Source organism: Tenrec ecaudatus, chromosome 16 (genome assembly GCF_050624435.1).
Source record: "Tenrec ecaudatus isolate mTenEca1 chromosome 16, mTenEca1.hap1, whole genome shotgun sequence".
NCBI classification, from domain to species: Eukaryota; Metazoa; Chordata; class Mammalia; order Afrosoricida; family Tenrecidae; genus Tenrec; species Tenrec ecaudatus.
The window spans coordinates 85,546,227-85,561,562 of NC_134545.1; the positions used below are offsets into that span (position 1 = coordinate 85,546,227).

The window sequence follows — 15,336 nt, forward strand, 5'->3', positions numbered from 1 at the left end:
ATAATTCCAAGGTATATTCTAAAATCAAACGTTCCCAAACTTAGTAGGCCTATCATCCCCTTTTTAGGGGGTGAAAAAGGACTCAATGTCTCCCTGGTAACTAAAAATGTTTGCACTACAGTCACAGTCCAGGATGAATGCAGGTATCTGCTTTTGTAGCTACCTGGATCGTTAGAGCGCCCCCAGAGGGCAGGCAGTGTCGCCAACTCTGGGAAACACTGCTCGAGATGGTCCCCCCAGTCCCCAAAGATTGAGCTGCATTGCCTACAGTGGTAACCAACTTGAATTCCTGTTTCCCTCTCTCGCGCCCTCACCTCTATCCCCTGGGATCACATCCCAACTAAACTACTTTCATCTGAATCCTTGTCTCTAATTATAGGGGGTATCAAGTTAGGACAGAGCAATAGCTTTCAAATGCAAATCTAATCAAGCCGTCCTCCTTATTAAAGACAATCAATAAATCCTGCCCAGAGGAGTCTCTGGGGTATGACCGGTATGGCACATGCCCTGGGTACCTCCTGGGGTTTGTGAGCAAGGGCTAGGGGGGCCACCGATGAACACTTTCTATTGGTGACTGCGATTTCCATCGCTAGCTGGGAGAGATCATTCATCAGCGTAAAACTAATTGCTATCGGCACTATCCCCCGCTGTTGCTGCCCGCAGGTTAGAGTATTAATATGAAGGTTGGTCCTCATAAGTCTCTATCACCCGACTCACTTCTACACTTCCTCATCCTCTACGTTTCCAATCATCCCATGTGCCAGCCAGTCCAGATTCCACCACGAACTTCCCCATCTCCAAGCCTTCACCAGGGCGCTGCGTTCTAGATCCTGCCCACTGGACAGTCCACGTGGACGTCTCGGAGCCAACCTCCAACTCTGCTTTCCTAACACTGAACTCAAGCCCTCAGCAAGTCTCTCTTTGCCAATTATTCCTCAATTGTGTTTGATTCCCCAGTATCTTTCCTCGTTTCCTTGCCTTCCTCCCTGTCTCACAAAGAGAAGAAATCGCCAGGCTTTCACCCTGGCCCTTCTTTTCCTGAGAGCAGCACTTTCCCTGGGCAGACTCACACAGTCTATTGGCCACCGACGCACGCCAATGATTCTCAGTTCTTTCCCACCAAACGGGACCTCTCCTCTGAGACTCATGCCCATATCTAGCTGCCAGCCTGGTTCCTCAGCCTGGATGTCCTATAACAACTTAAACTTCACATGTTCTAGACGGAATTGTCTCCCTCATTCCCCAACTTAACTCTTCCTCGGAGAGCTCCCTCGCTAGAAACGCCCTCTACTTAGCCATTCAGACTTCAACGTTGTCTTCTGCCCACCACCTTCCTGAAAGCCAGTCTTTTCTACATCCTCTTCCCTGTCTCGGACCTTCACAGTCCCTCCCCTGAGGGTTGCCATGGTCTTGACTGGTTTGGCCGCCTCTGAGTTTGCCTTCTGCAATTCATCCTCCACGTAACAGCCAGAGAAGTCTTTCGAACACAAAAAGCTGAGAGGAACTCTTTTTGTTTACCGTATATGCTCGTGTATAAGCCGAGTTTTTCAGCACATTGTTAATGCAGTTTTTTGTGGCAAAATTAGATGCCTTGGCTGATCTTCGGGCCGGCTTATATTCGAGTACACATGGTAGTGCCTTACAGAAAAGATCCACATTTCTTAACTGGCCGAAAGTCACAGAGATCTGCCCTCTGAACAACCCGGGCGTCTTCTTATGTTCCACATGCTTCTCCGATTGTAATACTCATCCTGGGCCTAAACTTCATCAATCCCTCCTCTAATTAGAAACATTCTTCTCTTTTAAGCCACCTCTTCTCCGGGGCCTTCCACAACAGCCCTCTAGAGCAGTATGAGCATACAGCACTGGAACTATGACATTTATTTATCAGTCTGTCCCCTTTATTCAGCTAACGGCAAGGACCTCATCTTATTCATCCTTGCCCCCTAGCACTGTGTACCTGGCTCTCAGCAAAAGCTCATTCAATGTTTGCTGAACAAGTCAACCAAGAGATGTACAGTTTCACGAACAGCAGAACCCTTACCGAGGAGAAAATACCTCCAAAAAAGCAGATTTTCCCCCCAAAGCTGCGTATTTGAATTTTTTTCTTACAAAACAGCCTATCACCTTCAAAGTACTCTCCGTTACACTTAATGCATTGGTCAAAACTGAGTCCATTCTTGGAAACATTTTTCAAACTCATCTGGTTTTTTTCCTTCACCTCTTCTACATCGTCAAATCGCTGTCCTTTCGTGTCTCTCTTCATTCACAGTTAGAGAAAGAAGTCGCATGGAGTGAGGTCAGGTGAGTAAGGTGTGTGGGGCGGGAGAGGCATGCTAGGTTTTTTTTGCCAAAAACTGGCGCACTGAGATGGCTACATGGGCAGACAGATTGTTGTGGCGGCAAAACCAGTGCCCTGTCTGCCACAAATCAGGCCTTTTTTGTCGCATACTGTTATGCAATCTTTTCAGAACCTCTCAATAGAAAGCTTGATTAACAGTCTGATCTGGTGGAATGACCTCCAAATGCACTATCCCCCTCACATCCAAAAAGCAAATGAGCATCATTTTGATCTTTGATTGCACTTGAACTTTTTGAGGGAGATCACCATGGCATCTTCCGCTGGCTTGATTGATGTTTATTTGGGGGTTGTAAGAACAGCACCATGTCTCATCACCAGTAATGACCTTGGGGGGAAAGCCTGATCATTTCGAAGCTATTCTTTCAAAGCATGGCATGTTTCCAGTCAACACTCTTTGCTGGTCAGTCAGAATCTGAGGCACAAATTTCGCAATAACCCTTCTCATTCCCAAATCTTCCATTCAAGTTCGCTGAAGCGAGCTCCAGGATAGTGCAGATAACTTCCTCATCTCTTCAATGGTCCAGAGTCGGTCTTTGAGCACAAAGGCACAAATTTTGTCCACATTTTCATCCTTTCGGGAAGTTGACAAACAATCAGAACAAGGTTTGTCATCGATCAACATTTCACCTATTTTTAAAATGAGAAAACCACTCATACACTTCAGCTTTCCCCATAACGCTGTCCTTGTAAGCCGTGTTCAACATCACAACAGTTTGTGAGGCATTTTTCCTGAGCAGGAAACAAAATTTCACAGCCGCATGCTGTTCTCTTAAATCGGCCATCACAAAAAAAAAAAAAAACGAGGTTCAAGCAAAACTGCTTTTATGAAAAATTTCACTGTGACCAGAGAGAACCTTTCCAGGCAACGCCACTGGAAGCACTAACACAACCGGTTGTTCGATGCTCACCTAGTGGGAGAAATATGTACTATGAAAGCTCGACAGGACAGAGCTTTATTCTGGTTTTTTTGTTTTGGGACCCCGTCGTATGTAACGACACACACAGGGGGCTTTAGAAAGTTTGTGGAAAATTTTTATTACCTTTTAATTCCATTTGTCCCAGAACTTTTTGAAGTACCCTCTTCTAGAGTCACCCATATTCAGGGTGAAAAGAGCTCTGGTGGATGGTGGTTAAGTACATGGTTGCTAACCTGAAGGTCGGTGGTTCAAACCTATCAACAGATCAACAGGAGAAACACCAGACCATCAGCCTCCATAGAAATGATAGCCTAGGAAATCACACGGGGCAGTTCTGCTCTGTCACATGGAGTTGATATGAGTCAGGATCAACTCGACAGCACACAACAGCAGCGCTCCTGGTCGCACATGCAGACCCAGCCACCTTCCTTCACGCGGCTGTTTTCAAGTACAGGGGGTTTTCATGTACATCAGTCACATACATGTGCAGCCAATTACCAACATTTACCCCCATACCTCTCTCCACGGCAACCACTCATTCACAGTCACACCCATCCAGACACGCATCGTCACAAACCCTCCTCCACAGTCACACACACACATTCACCCAGCGCCATACATACACACAGCTCCAAACACCTCGAGGGCACACCCTCTCCAATTGTGAGCAAATGCTGTTGATGTTCATTAATCTGCAGAGTCTGTGTTTGCCAGTCTCTCTGGCTCCCCCTCTCCCTCTTCCCCTCTCTCTCTCTCTCTCTCTCTCTCTCTCTTTCTCTGCTCCGAGGCAGGTGAGCGCATCAATTTTCTCCTCGTCCGTGGCAGTTAAATTAAATGGAATCGGCCTGATTGCTGAAAATCAAAGGGAAGGCTGATAAAGCAATTAAATCCCTCTAATTCCTCGTCCTGAAAGGTGCAGCGGCTCTGAAGCTAATTAACTTCATAATGAAAATCCTTCTTCACCCTTTTAGGCGCGTCTCCCCGGGTCTCCTCTCCTCTCCTTCTCTCCTTCTGGGTAGAAGCTGGTGACTGAGGAAGAGCTGGATCAGCAACATTAAGAGATGAAACCGGGGAGAAGTCTCAGGGGGCCCTCTCTTGCCATTCCTCCGCTTACCTGCCCACCCTCAACACCCAGCCCCCTTTCTCCTCTGCCCAGTTGCCTGCTTGCCTTTCATATTGCATTTCTACCACTTATCCCTACCCTAGACACCCAGCCCAACTCCCAGCCCCCAGCACCAACAACAGCTCAACGTCCAGGGCCCTGCTTCTAACCCTAGCTCTACCTCAGCATCCATTCCTAGCACCGGTCCCACTTCCCCACCCCGCCTGGCTCAACATTCATCCCTAACTGGACACTCAGCCTTACCCCTGTGATAGTCTTCTCCTACACTAGTCCTGTCTGTAATACCAGCCCATCTCCAACAGCAGTTCTACCTCCACACCAACCAGCCTTCAATGGGAAACCTCTAGTTGTTAGCGTCTAATATAGGACCAGCTCTATGTATGTTTCACACCAGAGCTACTAAAAAAAAAAATCCACTGCCATTGAGTCAATTCTGACTAATAGTAACCCTCTATAGGATTTCAGACACTATCTCTTTCTTTCTTTTTTTAACATTTTATTAGGGGCTCATACAACTCTTATCACAATCCATACATATACATACATCAATTGTATAAAGCACATCTGCACATTCCCTGCCCCAATCATTATCAAAGCATTTGTTCTCCACTTAAGCCCTTTGCATCAGGTCCTCTTTTTTTTCCCCTCCCTCCCCGCTCCCCCCTCCCTCATGTGCCCTTGGTAATTTATACATTGTTATTTTGTCATATCTTGCCCTATCCGGAGTCTCCCTTCCCCCGCTTCTCTGCCGTCCATCTCCCAGGGAGGAGGTCACATGTGGATCCTTGTAATTGGTTCCCTCTTTCCAACCCACTCACCCTCCACTCTCCCAGCATCGCCCCTCACACCCCTGGTCCTGAAGGTATCATCCACCCTGAATTCCCTGTGCCTCCAGCCCCTATATGCACCAGTGTACAGCCTCTGCCCTATCCAGCCCTGCAAGGTAGAATTCGAATCATGGTAGTTGGGGGGAGGAAGCATCTACATTCTTACAGGAAGAGGCAGCCTCCTCTTTCCTTCTGCAGAGCAGCTAGTGGGTTTGAACCATTAGCCTTGTGATTAGCAGCTCAACACCTAATGCACAATGCCACCAGGCATTGTGATTCCTGGAGCTATAGAGAACAAAAACATTCTACTCTAAAGAATCTCCTTATCTAGAGGTGGAGCTAGACAAGGCCACTGTATAAGTTAACAAGGTCTTCCTCTAGAGAAGCACATAAGAGGGATCCCCAAGGGCTCTGGCAGATTGAGGAAGCCTCCTAGCTGGGAGATCCCTGAGCTGGGTCTTTAAGAGTTAGCTGGGAGTGAGAGCAGGACGGCGACCGGAAGGAGGAGGACAAAGGTGGACGTGTGACGGCGCCCGCCGAGATTCCACCGAGCTGCAGCAGCCATGGCCCTGATCAAGGTGGGCGATGCCCTTCCTGCGGTGGTGGTGCTTGAAGAGAAGCCTGGGAACAAGGTGAGCCTGGCCGAGCTGTACAAGGGCAAGAAGGGTGTCCTCTTCAGAGTTCCTGGAGCCTTCAGCCCAGGCTGTTCCAAGACTCACCTTCCAGGGTTTGTGGAGCAGGCTGGGGCTCTGAAGGCAAAGGGAGCCCGGGTGGTGGCTTGTCTGACCGTCAACGATGTCTTTGTGACCAGCGAATGGGGGAAAGCCCACCATGCAGAAGGCAAAGTTCGGCTCCTGGCAGACCTCACTGGGGCCTTTGGGAAGGAAACAGATCTGCTCTTAGATGACTCCTTGGTGCCGCTCTTTGGGAACCGAAGGCTCAAGAGATTCTCCATGGTGATCGAGGATGGCGTAGTGAAGGCCCTGAATGTGGAGCCAGATGGCACAGGCCTCACCTGTAGTCTGGCCCCCAATATCCTCTCACAGCTCTGAGGCCCTGGGCCCAGACGCACTCCACACTCCCTCTACCCTTTCCTGTCTCACCTGCCCAGCCCTGGGCAGCAGGCCTGGCTGCCCCTGAGCCAGGCCACCCAATTGGAACCTTGGCCAAATTTCTGCAATAAAACAAATCTGGTTAAAAAAAAAAGAGTTAGCTGGACTTGTGTGGTCATGAAGTGTCAAAGAGATCAGGTAGCAGACATCAAAGAACAAAAAAATCATAGTGTGAATGAGAGGGAATGCAGAGTGGGGACCCAAAGTTCATCTGTAGGCAACTGGACACCCTCTTACAGAAGGGTTGCGGGGAAGAGACAAGTCAGTCAGGGTGCAGTGTAGCAACAATGAAACATACAACTTTCCTCTAGTTCTTAAATGCTTCCTCCCGCCACTATCATGATCCCAATTCTACCTTACAAATCTGGCTAGACCAGAGGATGTACACTGGTACAGATAGCAACTAGAAACACAGGGAATTCAGGACAGATGACCCCTTTAGGAACAGTGGTGAGAGTGGCGATATGGGGAGGGCAGAAGGAAGGAGTAGAAAGGGGGGACCGATTATATAACCCCCTCTCTGGGGGACAGACAGCAGAAAAGTGGGTGCAGGGAGACGTCGGACAGTGTAAGACATGACAAAATAATAATTATTTATAAATTATCAAGGGTTCATGAGGGGGCATGGGTGGGGAAGGAAGGGATCAAATGAGGAGGTGATACCAAGGGCTGAAGTAGAAAGCAAATGTTTTGAGAATGATGATGGCAACAAATGTACAAATGTGCTTGACCCAATGGATGGATTGTGATAAGAGTTGTACGAGCCCCAATAAAATGATTTTTTTTAAAGTTAGCTGGGCTGATCAGCTGGCAGAGGGAGACAGTAAAGCATGGACAAAGCTAGAGGCTGGAGAGTGCAGGGGCTGCTGGGGGTTGGGCAGAGTTTGAGGGGAGTCTGGTGAACTTGAGAAACCTGGGAGTCAGAGCATGAAGGACATTGAAGACCACAGCCCACAGTCTTGGTCTCTTTCAGATGGTGTGAGACATTGAAAAGGGATGTGTGTGTGTGTGTGTGTGTGCGTGCGTGCGTGCGTGTGTGTGTGTGTGTCAGATTGAATCTGAATCTGTTGGCATTCTTTTCCACACCCCTCGAGTGGGATTGGGCAGATGCAAGAAGTCTGAATGCCTCTCCCACATACGTGAGTATCCATGGGCACAGAGACGGGCTGGCCTGGAGAACCGAGAATGACCGAGATTTCCAATCACAGCTCCTCGAAGGAGGGAACACCATAAATGCAGGGGACACCCTTCCATGGTTTGTGAGACAAGAGGGGCCCAAGGTCTTCTGTCTGTCCCTAGCACCTGTCTCTCTTTTCCTTCCCTTGAAGTCTTACTATTCATCTACTTGCATGACTTCAGGACTGCCTCTCCACAATGCGTCCTGCTCCTTAAGGGGAGAGCGCGCCAACCTCATTCATTATTGCACCCCCAGCCCAAGCTCTCCTAGAGGCTCAATCATTAAGTATTTGTTGACTAATAAATAGAAACAATGACTTCCAAATATAGGTCCCCAAACTCCAGACCCTTTGCAGACCACTGTCAACTGAACGTGTCTGCTTCGATGTAGTCATCTCACCGCCAACACGTCCAAAGCCAAGCTCAGCCTATCCGCCAGCCCCCACCCCAAAGCTCCTCCTCTTCCGGGTTTCCAGCTCAGGACCAATCATTTTATTGGCCCAGTTCAAAAGCCTGGGCTCCCTTTTAGGCTTCTCCTTCCCCCTCCCCCTACACTGAACTGTTCTCCTGTCCTACTCATTCTTCTGCTTCCAAATGACCTCTCTTTCCTCTCCCACAGAGCAACCTAGTCCTTGTCCCCACCTCCCCCATTGATTTTCTAGCTTGTCTCTCAGCTTCAGGTTTTCTACCACTTCCAATCCATCTTCCAGAATAATTATTCTAAAATGGAAAATGCAAGCATACCATTCACCGCTCATGATCCTCCAGGGTGGCTTCTCAGTTCGGGGGGAGTAATGACCAAACTCCTCAGCCAACCTACAGCACTTCCAGTCTTCAGTCACAGTCAAGTTCTCATAGCCACTAAGCATCCGGAGCTCATGCCAGGGTGCCTGGACCCCTGCCCCACCCTGTCTGCAATGCTTGCCCATGAACTCTTCCATCCTCAAAGTTCCCCACCATATTCACTTGGCCAAACTCCACTTAGCCCTCAAGACTTCCACAATTTATTCTAAAAGTTCAATTTTGCTTTTGTTTTCCTTTGAGCTTCTGTATATTTTCCCACGTATTCTGAACTGAGCAAGTATTTAAAACCAAACCAACCCAAACAGCAACAAAGCGCCTTTCATTCCGTGAAGAACTTCCTTCTCTATCAAGCTTCTCCCCAGACTCCATCTTCCTCCCTATCGAATCCAGCCTCCTTTGGGACTCACTGGGTCCTCTTTCCCATCCTTTGTAACATCAGCATCTTGACATTTTCCTATCTGTCTCCCTTATCCAATCTGGCCCCGGAGGACAGACGCCACGAATGTCTTACTCGTCTTGGCAACATGGTGCTGGACACAGCTAACGTGCTCCAGGGCTGGGGAATGAACACATGACCGAGTGCCCTGAAAGGGAGCCAAGGCTCTGGTCAGACCACAGTACCTGTATGGAGTCAGGTGTGGGGGGCATTTGCTCTGAAAGAGACGTGGAGGAGCCACAGTGCCCGTCCCTGCCTTAGGCCCATGTCAGAGACCACCCACTGCTCCCCAGCAGCAGGAACGAGGCCTTCCTGTTTCCCTGCCAGGAAGAATCCTATTGGTTTCGGAAGGAAATGGTATCAAGGGCCACAGTAGTATAAATACAAGTGTCTAGCCTAAGAAACAGGCTTGTTTTCCCACAGTCTAAGAGGCCAGAGTTTGAATTTAGGTGACTAGCTCTAGGAAAAGGTTAACTCTTTTGGCTCAGGAGAAGATTCTGTCTCTTTTCAGCTTCGGGACCTTGGTTTCTTGGCGCTCTCCATGTGGTGTGGCATCTGCCTGCTCCATCTCTGCTTGCTTGCTTAGTCAACTTAAAAATAAAAGTTTTATTGGCATATCAAAAATTTAATCATTCAGTCATATCAAGAAAATGTGTGCAGTCGTCACCACACTCAATGTCAGATCCTTTTCTGTTCATGCACATTACTGTTAGCTTCCCCCCAACACCCCACCTGCCCGCCCCTAGGCAAGGACCAATCCAGTTACTCTCCCTATAGATCTACCTACCTTGGATTTCAGATATAGAAAACCATAGAAAACTCAAACAGGAAGCAAACAAACAAACACAACCAGCAACAATGACTAGAGAAAACATAGAAAAACTTCAATCAGAAAGAAAACAGAAAATGGCTGTGGGCTCCCCCATGGATGGTCTCCGGTGAAGCCCTCGGACCATAGGAATGCAGATGGCCTTGCTAGCAGACAGAGAGCATTGTAAAGTCCATTAATGCAGTTAAGTTTTTTAAAAAATTCTTTTTTGTTTTAAATCATTTTATTGGGGGCTTGTACAACTCTTATGACAATCCATACATACATCAATTGTGTAAAGCATAGCTGTACATTCATTGCCCTCATCATTTTCAAAACATTTGCTCTCCACTTAAGCCCTTGGCATCAGGTCCTCTTCTTTTTCCCCTCCCTCCCCGCTCCCCCTTCCCTCAAGAGCCCTTGATAATTTATAAATTATTATTTTGTCATATCTTGCCCTGTCCGACGTCTCCCTTCACCCCCTTTTCTGTTGTCCGTCTCCCAGGGAGGAGGCCACCTGTAGATCCTTGTAATCAGTTCCCTCCTTCCAACCCACTCTCCCTCTACCCTCCCAGTATCGCCACTCACACCCCTGGTCCTGAAGGTATCATCCTCCCTGGATACCCTGTGTGTCCAGTTCCTATCTCTACCAGTGTACATCCTCTGGTCTAGCCAGACTTGCAAGGTAGAAATCGGATCATGATAGTGTGTGGGAGGAATGGAGGGGAGAAAGCATTTAGGAACTAGAGGAAAGTTGTATTTTTCATTGGTGCTACACCACACCTTGACTGACTCATCTCCTCCCCTAGACCCCTCTGCAAGGGGATCTCCAGTGGCCGACAAATGGGCTTTGGGTCTCCACTCTGCACTCCCCCCCTCATTCACTATGGTAAGAATTTTTTGTTCTGATGATGCCTTATACCCGATCTCTTTGACACCTCGTGATCGCACAGGCTGGTGTGCTTCCTCCATGTGGGCTTTGTTGCTTCTGCGCTAGATGGCCACTTGTTTACCTTCAAGCCTTTAAGACTCCAGATGCTATGCCTTTTAATAGCCAGGCACGACATTGGTACTTAAGCACATTTTTTTCTCCTCTCTCAAAAGAAGTGGACTTGAGATAAATCCTACACTAAATCAGCCTCATTAACATAACAAAGAAAACCCATGCTCAAATGGGGTCATTGCCACTCTCAGGGTTAGGATTCAGGACACATGTTTTTAAGGGGCACAATTAAATCCATAGCAGGTGATATAGAACGTCCCAAACAGAAAAGGTCCCCAAACCAAACTCACTGCCACTGAGTTGCTTCTGACTCATAGCAACCTTATAGCAGCAGAGTAGAACTGACTTTGTGGGTTTCCAAGACATAACTCTTTTTTTAATAAATCATTTTATTGGGGGCTCTTATAGTTCTTGTGACAATCCATACATCCATTGCATCAAGCACATTTGTTCATATGTTGCCATCATCATTCTCAAAACATTTTCTCTCTACTTGAGCCCTTGGCATCGGCTCTTCTTTCCCTCCTACCCTTGTGACCCTCCAAGACTCTTTATGGAAGTAGAAAGCTTCTTCTTTCTCCTGTGAAGCAGCTGGTGATTTCAAACTGCTGACCTTGAGAGTAGAAGCCCAACACATAACCTACACCACCACCAGCGCTTTTCATTTGCGCCTACTAACCGAAAGGTTGGCAGTTCAGACCCACCCCTGGACACCACAGATAAAAGGCCTGATGACCTGCTTCAGATAAGATTATAGCCAAGAACCTTCTGATTATAGCCAAGAACCTTCAGATTATAGCCAAGAACCTTCAGATTATAGTCAAGAACCTTAAGATTATAGCCAAGAACCTTCAGATTATAGTCAAGAACCGTAAGATTATAGCCATATAACCCTATGGAGCAGTTCTGCTCTGGAACATGTAATCAGCATGGACCCCCCTCCCCATACACACACACACACACACACACACTCACTCACACACACACACTCACACTCACACACTCACACTCTCACACACTCACACACACACACACTCACTCACTCACACTCACACACTCACACACACTCGCTCACACACACTCATACACACACTCACACACTCACACACACTCATACACACACTCACTCACACACTCGCACACACACTCACACACACTCACACCCACACACACTCGCACACACACTCACACACACTCACACACTCACACACACTCACACACACACACTCACACACACTCACACACACGCTCGCACACACGCTCACACACACACACATACACACACTCACACACACTCACACACTCACACTCACACACACACACACACTCACACACACACTCACACACACACCCCCGCAATGGTGTTTTCTTTTGGTTTTGGTTTTCATGCCCTTGCCCAGCTCTGACCTCCTAGGGCAGAGGTCGCCCCGGGAGAGAAAAACAGGACCTGGCAAGAGCAGGGGGTGGAAGGCTGCTGAGTGGCAGAGGAAATGCAGCTGGCAGGAAGGTTAGCAGCAGAGACACAGAAGGAGCAGGCTGGAGTCAGGACTCCATGCCCAGCCCAGGCACCCTCAAAGCCCAAGGCCGGGGTTGGAGACAGAACTCCGGGAAAGGCAGCTTGGGGGCTCTCACTCCCCCCCTACCCCTACCCTTACCTCCTGCAGCTGTTGGCCCCCATCCTGGGAGGGCTCCCCGCCCCATTCCAAAGACTGTTGGCTGTGCCCAGCAGGGGGCAGATGAGGCTGCTAAGTGAGTGATGGGCTGAGTTTTGGGCCCAGATTTTCTGAAGAGAGGTGGGGGGGGGGGGGCTGGAGCCGCTCTGAGACTGGAGGAGAGAGTGGGCAGGGCAAGTGGACCAGGCAGGGGGTGTCTTAGTGGGAGAGCACATGGCTCTGCCCAGGGGATCAGAGCCCCGGGGCGGCACCCTAAAGATTTGGGAGAGACATGCTGTGGGGAGAACCTACCTTGCCAGTATGTGGCTCCCCTGGAAATGCCCAGAACACACATGCGCGCGCGCACACACACACTTCTCCAGCCCACTCCCAATAAACCACTGTCTGTCCACTGGTACAATTATCCCCAGAGCTATTCTGGTACCTACTAGGTACCAGAGTGTGTCTGAAATATCCACACCCTCACTCACCTCTTTATACCATCTGCAACCCCACAACCCCACACACCAATCCTGTACCCAGTCCTATTCCCCCAGTCACACCCTATCCCACCTACTCACAGGCACGCTCAGCCCCTCATTCCCACAAGCCACAGCCAGATCTCGCACGTTCCTCACGCATTCCACTCATACTCAAAAGAGCCACACGCGTTCCTTCGCACCCTCGCTCACAGTCCCGCACAGGGAAAGGGGTCATCCGCAGACATGCAACCTGTCCTATCAAGCACTTCACACCACCTCGCAGATGCCCTTGCACATACATCAAAGCAAACCACACACAAACTATTTCACTTGACGAGTGACTGGGGCAATCCCAGAGATTCGAAGGTGAGGTGTCTGGGCCTTGGTTTTGAAGACAGAAAATGACAGACTCTCCTGGGCTCCTGGAGGCAGATCTGGGGCCACAGCCTTGGAGAGCCCAGGGAGGTCAACCCTGGGGTCCAGGTCCCTTGGGAACAGTCTTGTCCATCCCAGCTGACTCAGGCCCCACCCACACAGTCTCCAGCCATCTTCCTCTGTCCTGTCAGGGTCCAGCCCCTTCAGTCCCTATGGCCACCCCCTCCCTGGCCCCCCTCCTGTCAGCTCATTCTCTTTCCATCTGCATCCCTTCTCCTCCCTCCCCCCATCCCCGCCCCCCCAGCCTCGGTGATAAAAGAGCCAGATTGGAGCGGGTGCCACGCAGCTTCATTCCCCACCATATGGGCCCAAAAGCCAAATCGTCAGCTAAGCGATTAAATCAAGTATGTCGAACAAAATGTTATGAACTGACATTATGGGTATATAATTTTATGCCATTTGTTGCCATCTGTTTATCTAAACAGCCCCCATTCCACACAGACAGACATACTCACACCTTCCCTCTTACCCCCTTACCCCCACCCGTCAGGGTTCCCCCACCCCTAACCTGAGCCAGAAGTCGGAGACAGCAAGACATGTACCCAGAAGCTGGAGGACGGGGTGTTTCTGGGTTCTTGGGGAGAGGAAGGAATTGGGGGGCCAGGAATCCCAGGGGGCTGAGGAGCCAGAGATTGGAGGTTGGGGGGGGGGACTCCAGGCTCACTCATTGGCCTGGGAGGGGCAGGTCCTGGGAGAACAGTAGGTAAGTTCGGGAGTCAGGAGTGCTGGATGGAAAGATTGAGGCCAGGGCTCTCAGATAGGAGCCATGGACCAGGGCCAGGGGAGGCGCATTGGCAAGCCTCCAGCCTGGCACGTGGCACGTGTACGCAGGGTGTGCGCAGGGCAGGCAGAAGAGCAGCAGCTGTGCTCATCGGTGGGTGGGAAAGCTTTCTTTCCCGGTGCCCCGTGTCTGCCTTGGGGCCTTGTCCTCCCGGGACCACAGACATACGGGCAGAATAAGTGTCCTTCCCAGCTCCAGATCACCTGGGACCTTGCAAGGGCCCCTCCGTGCTAGGCCTGAGGCCACTGTGAGATGAAGGCTGAGCTCCCAGTCCACAGTGCTCAGTGGTCACACGCCCTCCTGTCTCCCTGTCCTCTGGCCCCTGGCCTGATTTGCCCTACCCCCACCCCCTGGGTCTGTGGGTCTCCCTCTCTGTCCAGCCCTTGTCTACCAGCCCTGTGCCAATCTCCTCACCTGCCGCTCAGGGAGAATGTGCCTGGATGTCGCTCACCTCCGTGTGTGTTTGTGTCTGACTCTCCTGGGAGAGGCAGCCCGCAGGCTTGGACCTCAGGGACACTCCTGGGAGGGGAGGAACGGAGGGGTGGTGAGGAGCTGTGACTAAGTAGTAGAGCGGACATGCCACACCAGGACTATGAGGGAACTAGGGGGTCTTGAACGTCCCAGCAGCAAAGTGGCGACCGGGATCCCCAGCACCTCCTTGCACGGGGTTTAAGGGACAGGAAGACCCAGCTGAAAGGGGTATTGGCTAGAGGGTAGCCCACCTCTCCCTGGTCCCTCAGGTGTGTGTGTGTGTGTGTGTGTGTGTGTGTGTGTGTGTGTGCGCGCGCGCGCGCGCAAGCCTGTACCCTAGACCTGGGTTCACGCTACCCCCACACCTCACGCAGCATCAGTCACCCCGGGCTCCCCGTCTCAGCCGCGGGAAGAGGCTGAGCAAGCTCAGGACGGAAGGGGAGCAATAGACGGTCAGGTAGGGGAGAGGGATGAAGGTGGAGGGGAGCCCTCGCTGGGTGGTGCGGTGCTGCGAACTCCAGGGCCGGAGACTCGAACCCAGGGCCATTCTGGGCGAGGGAAAAGGGCCGCCGACGGCCCCACCCCCTTCCTAAGACACTCTATGGGGGGCCGAGCGCAGTGTGCCGCAGCGCAGTCCGTCCTAGAAGATGCTGGAGGCGGAGGCGGAGACAGACGGAGAGAGGAGCGGCGAGGAAACCGAGAGGAGCGGGCAGCCAGGGGAGAGGAAGACCAAGAGAACGAGATGGGCAAAGGGGGCGCTGCGGGCGGGCGGGCAGGCGGGGGCGCCCAGGCCTCGCCAGGCCGGGGAGGCGCGGGTGGCGTCGGCGGCGGCGGCGGAGGCTGGAAAAGCTCATTTTGCTGGTAATTTACTCTCCTGCTTTTGGGCCGCTCCGCCTGCCGCTGCCGCCCGCCCGGGCTGCCTGTTCCAATATTAGATATAAACAAGT

At 50.7% G+C, this 15,336-nt stretch overlaps 1 protein-coding gene across 1 annotated transcript; it reads left to right on the forward strand.

Moving 5' to 3' along the window:
• Positions 1 to 5,777: 5,777 nt before the first annotated feature.
• LOC142429407 (peroxiredoxin-5, mitochondrial-like) lies at positions 5,778 to 6,306 on the forward strand. Its single transcript, XM_075534491.1, has one exon. The coding sequence runs from the start codon at positions 5,793 to 5,795 to the stop codon at positions 6,279 to 6,281; it is 489 nt and encodes a 162-aa protein (XP_075390606.1). The 5' UTR covers positions 5,778 to 5,792; the 3' UTR covers positions 6,282 to 6,306.
• Positions 6,307 to 15,336: the final 9,030 nt, after the last annotated feature.

Coding starts and splice junctions, on each gene's coding strand:
- LOC142429407 (XM_075534491.1), top strand. CDS start 5,793: ATGGCCCTGATCAAGGTGGGCGATGCCCTTCCTGCGGTGGTGGTGCTT.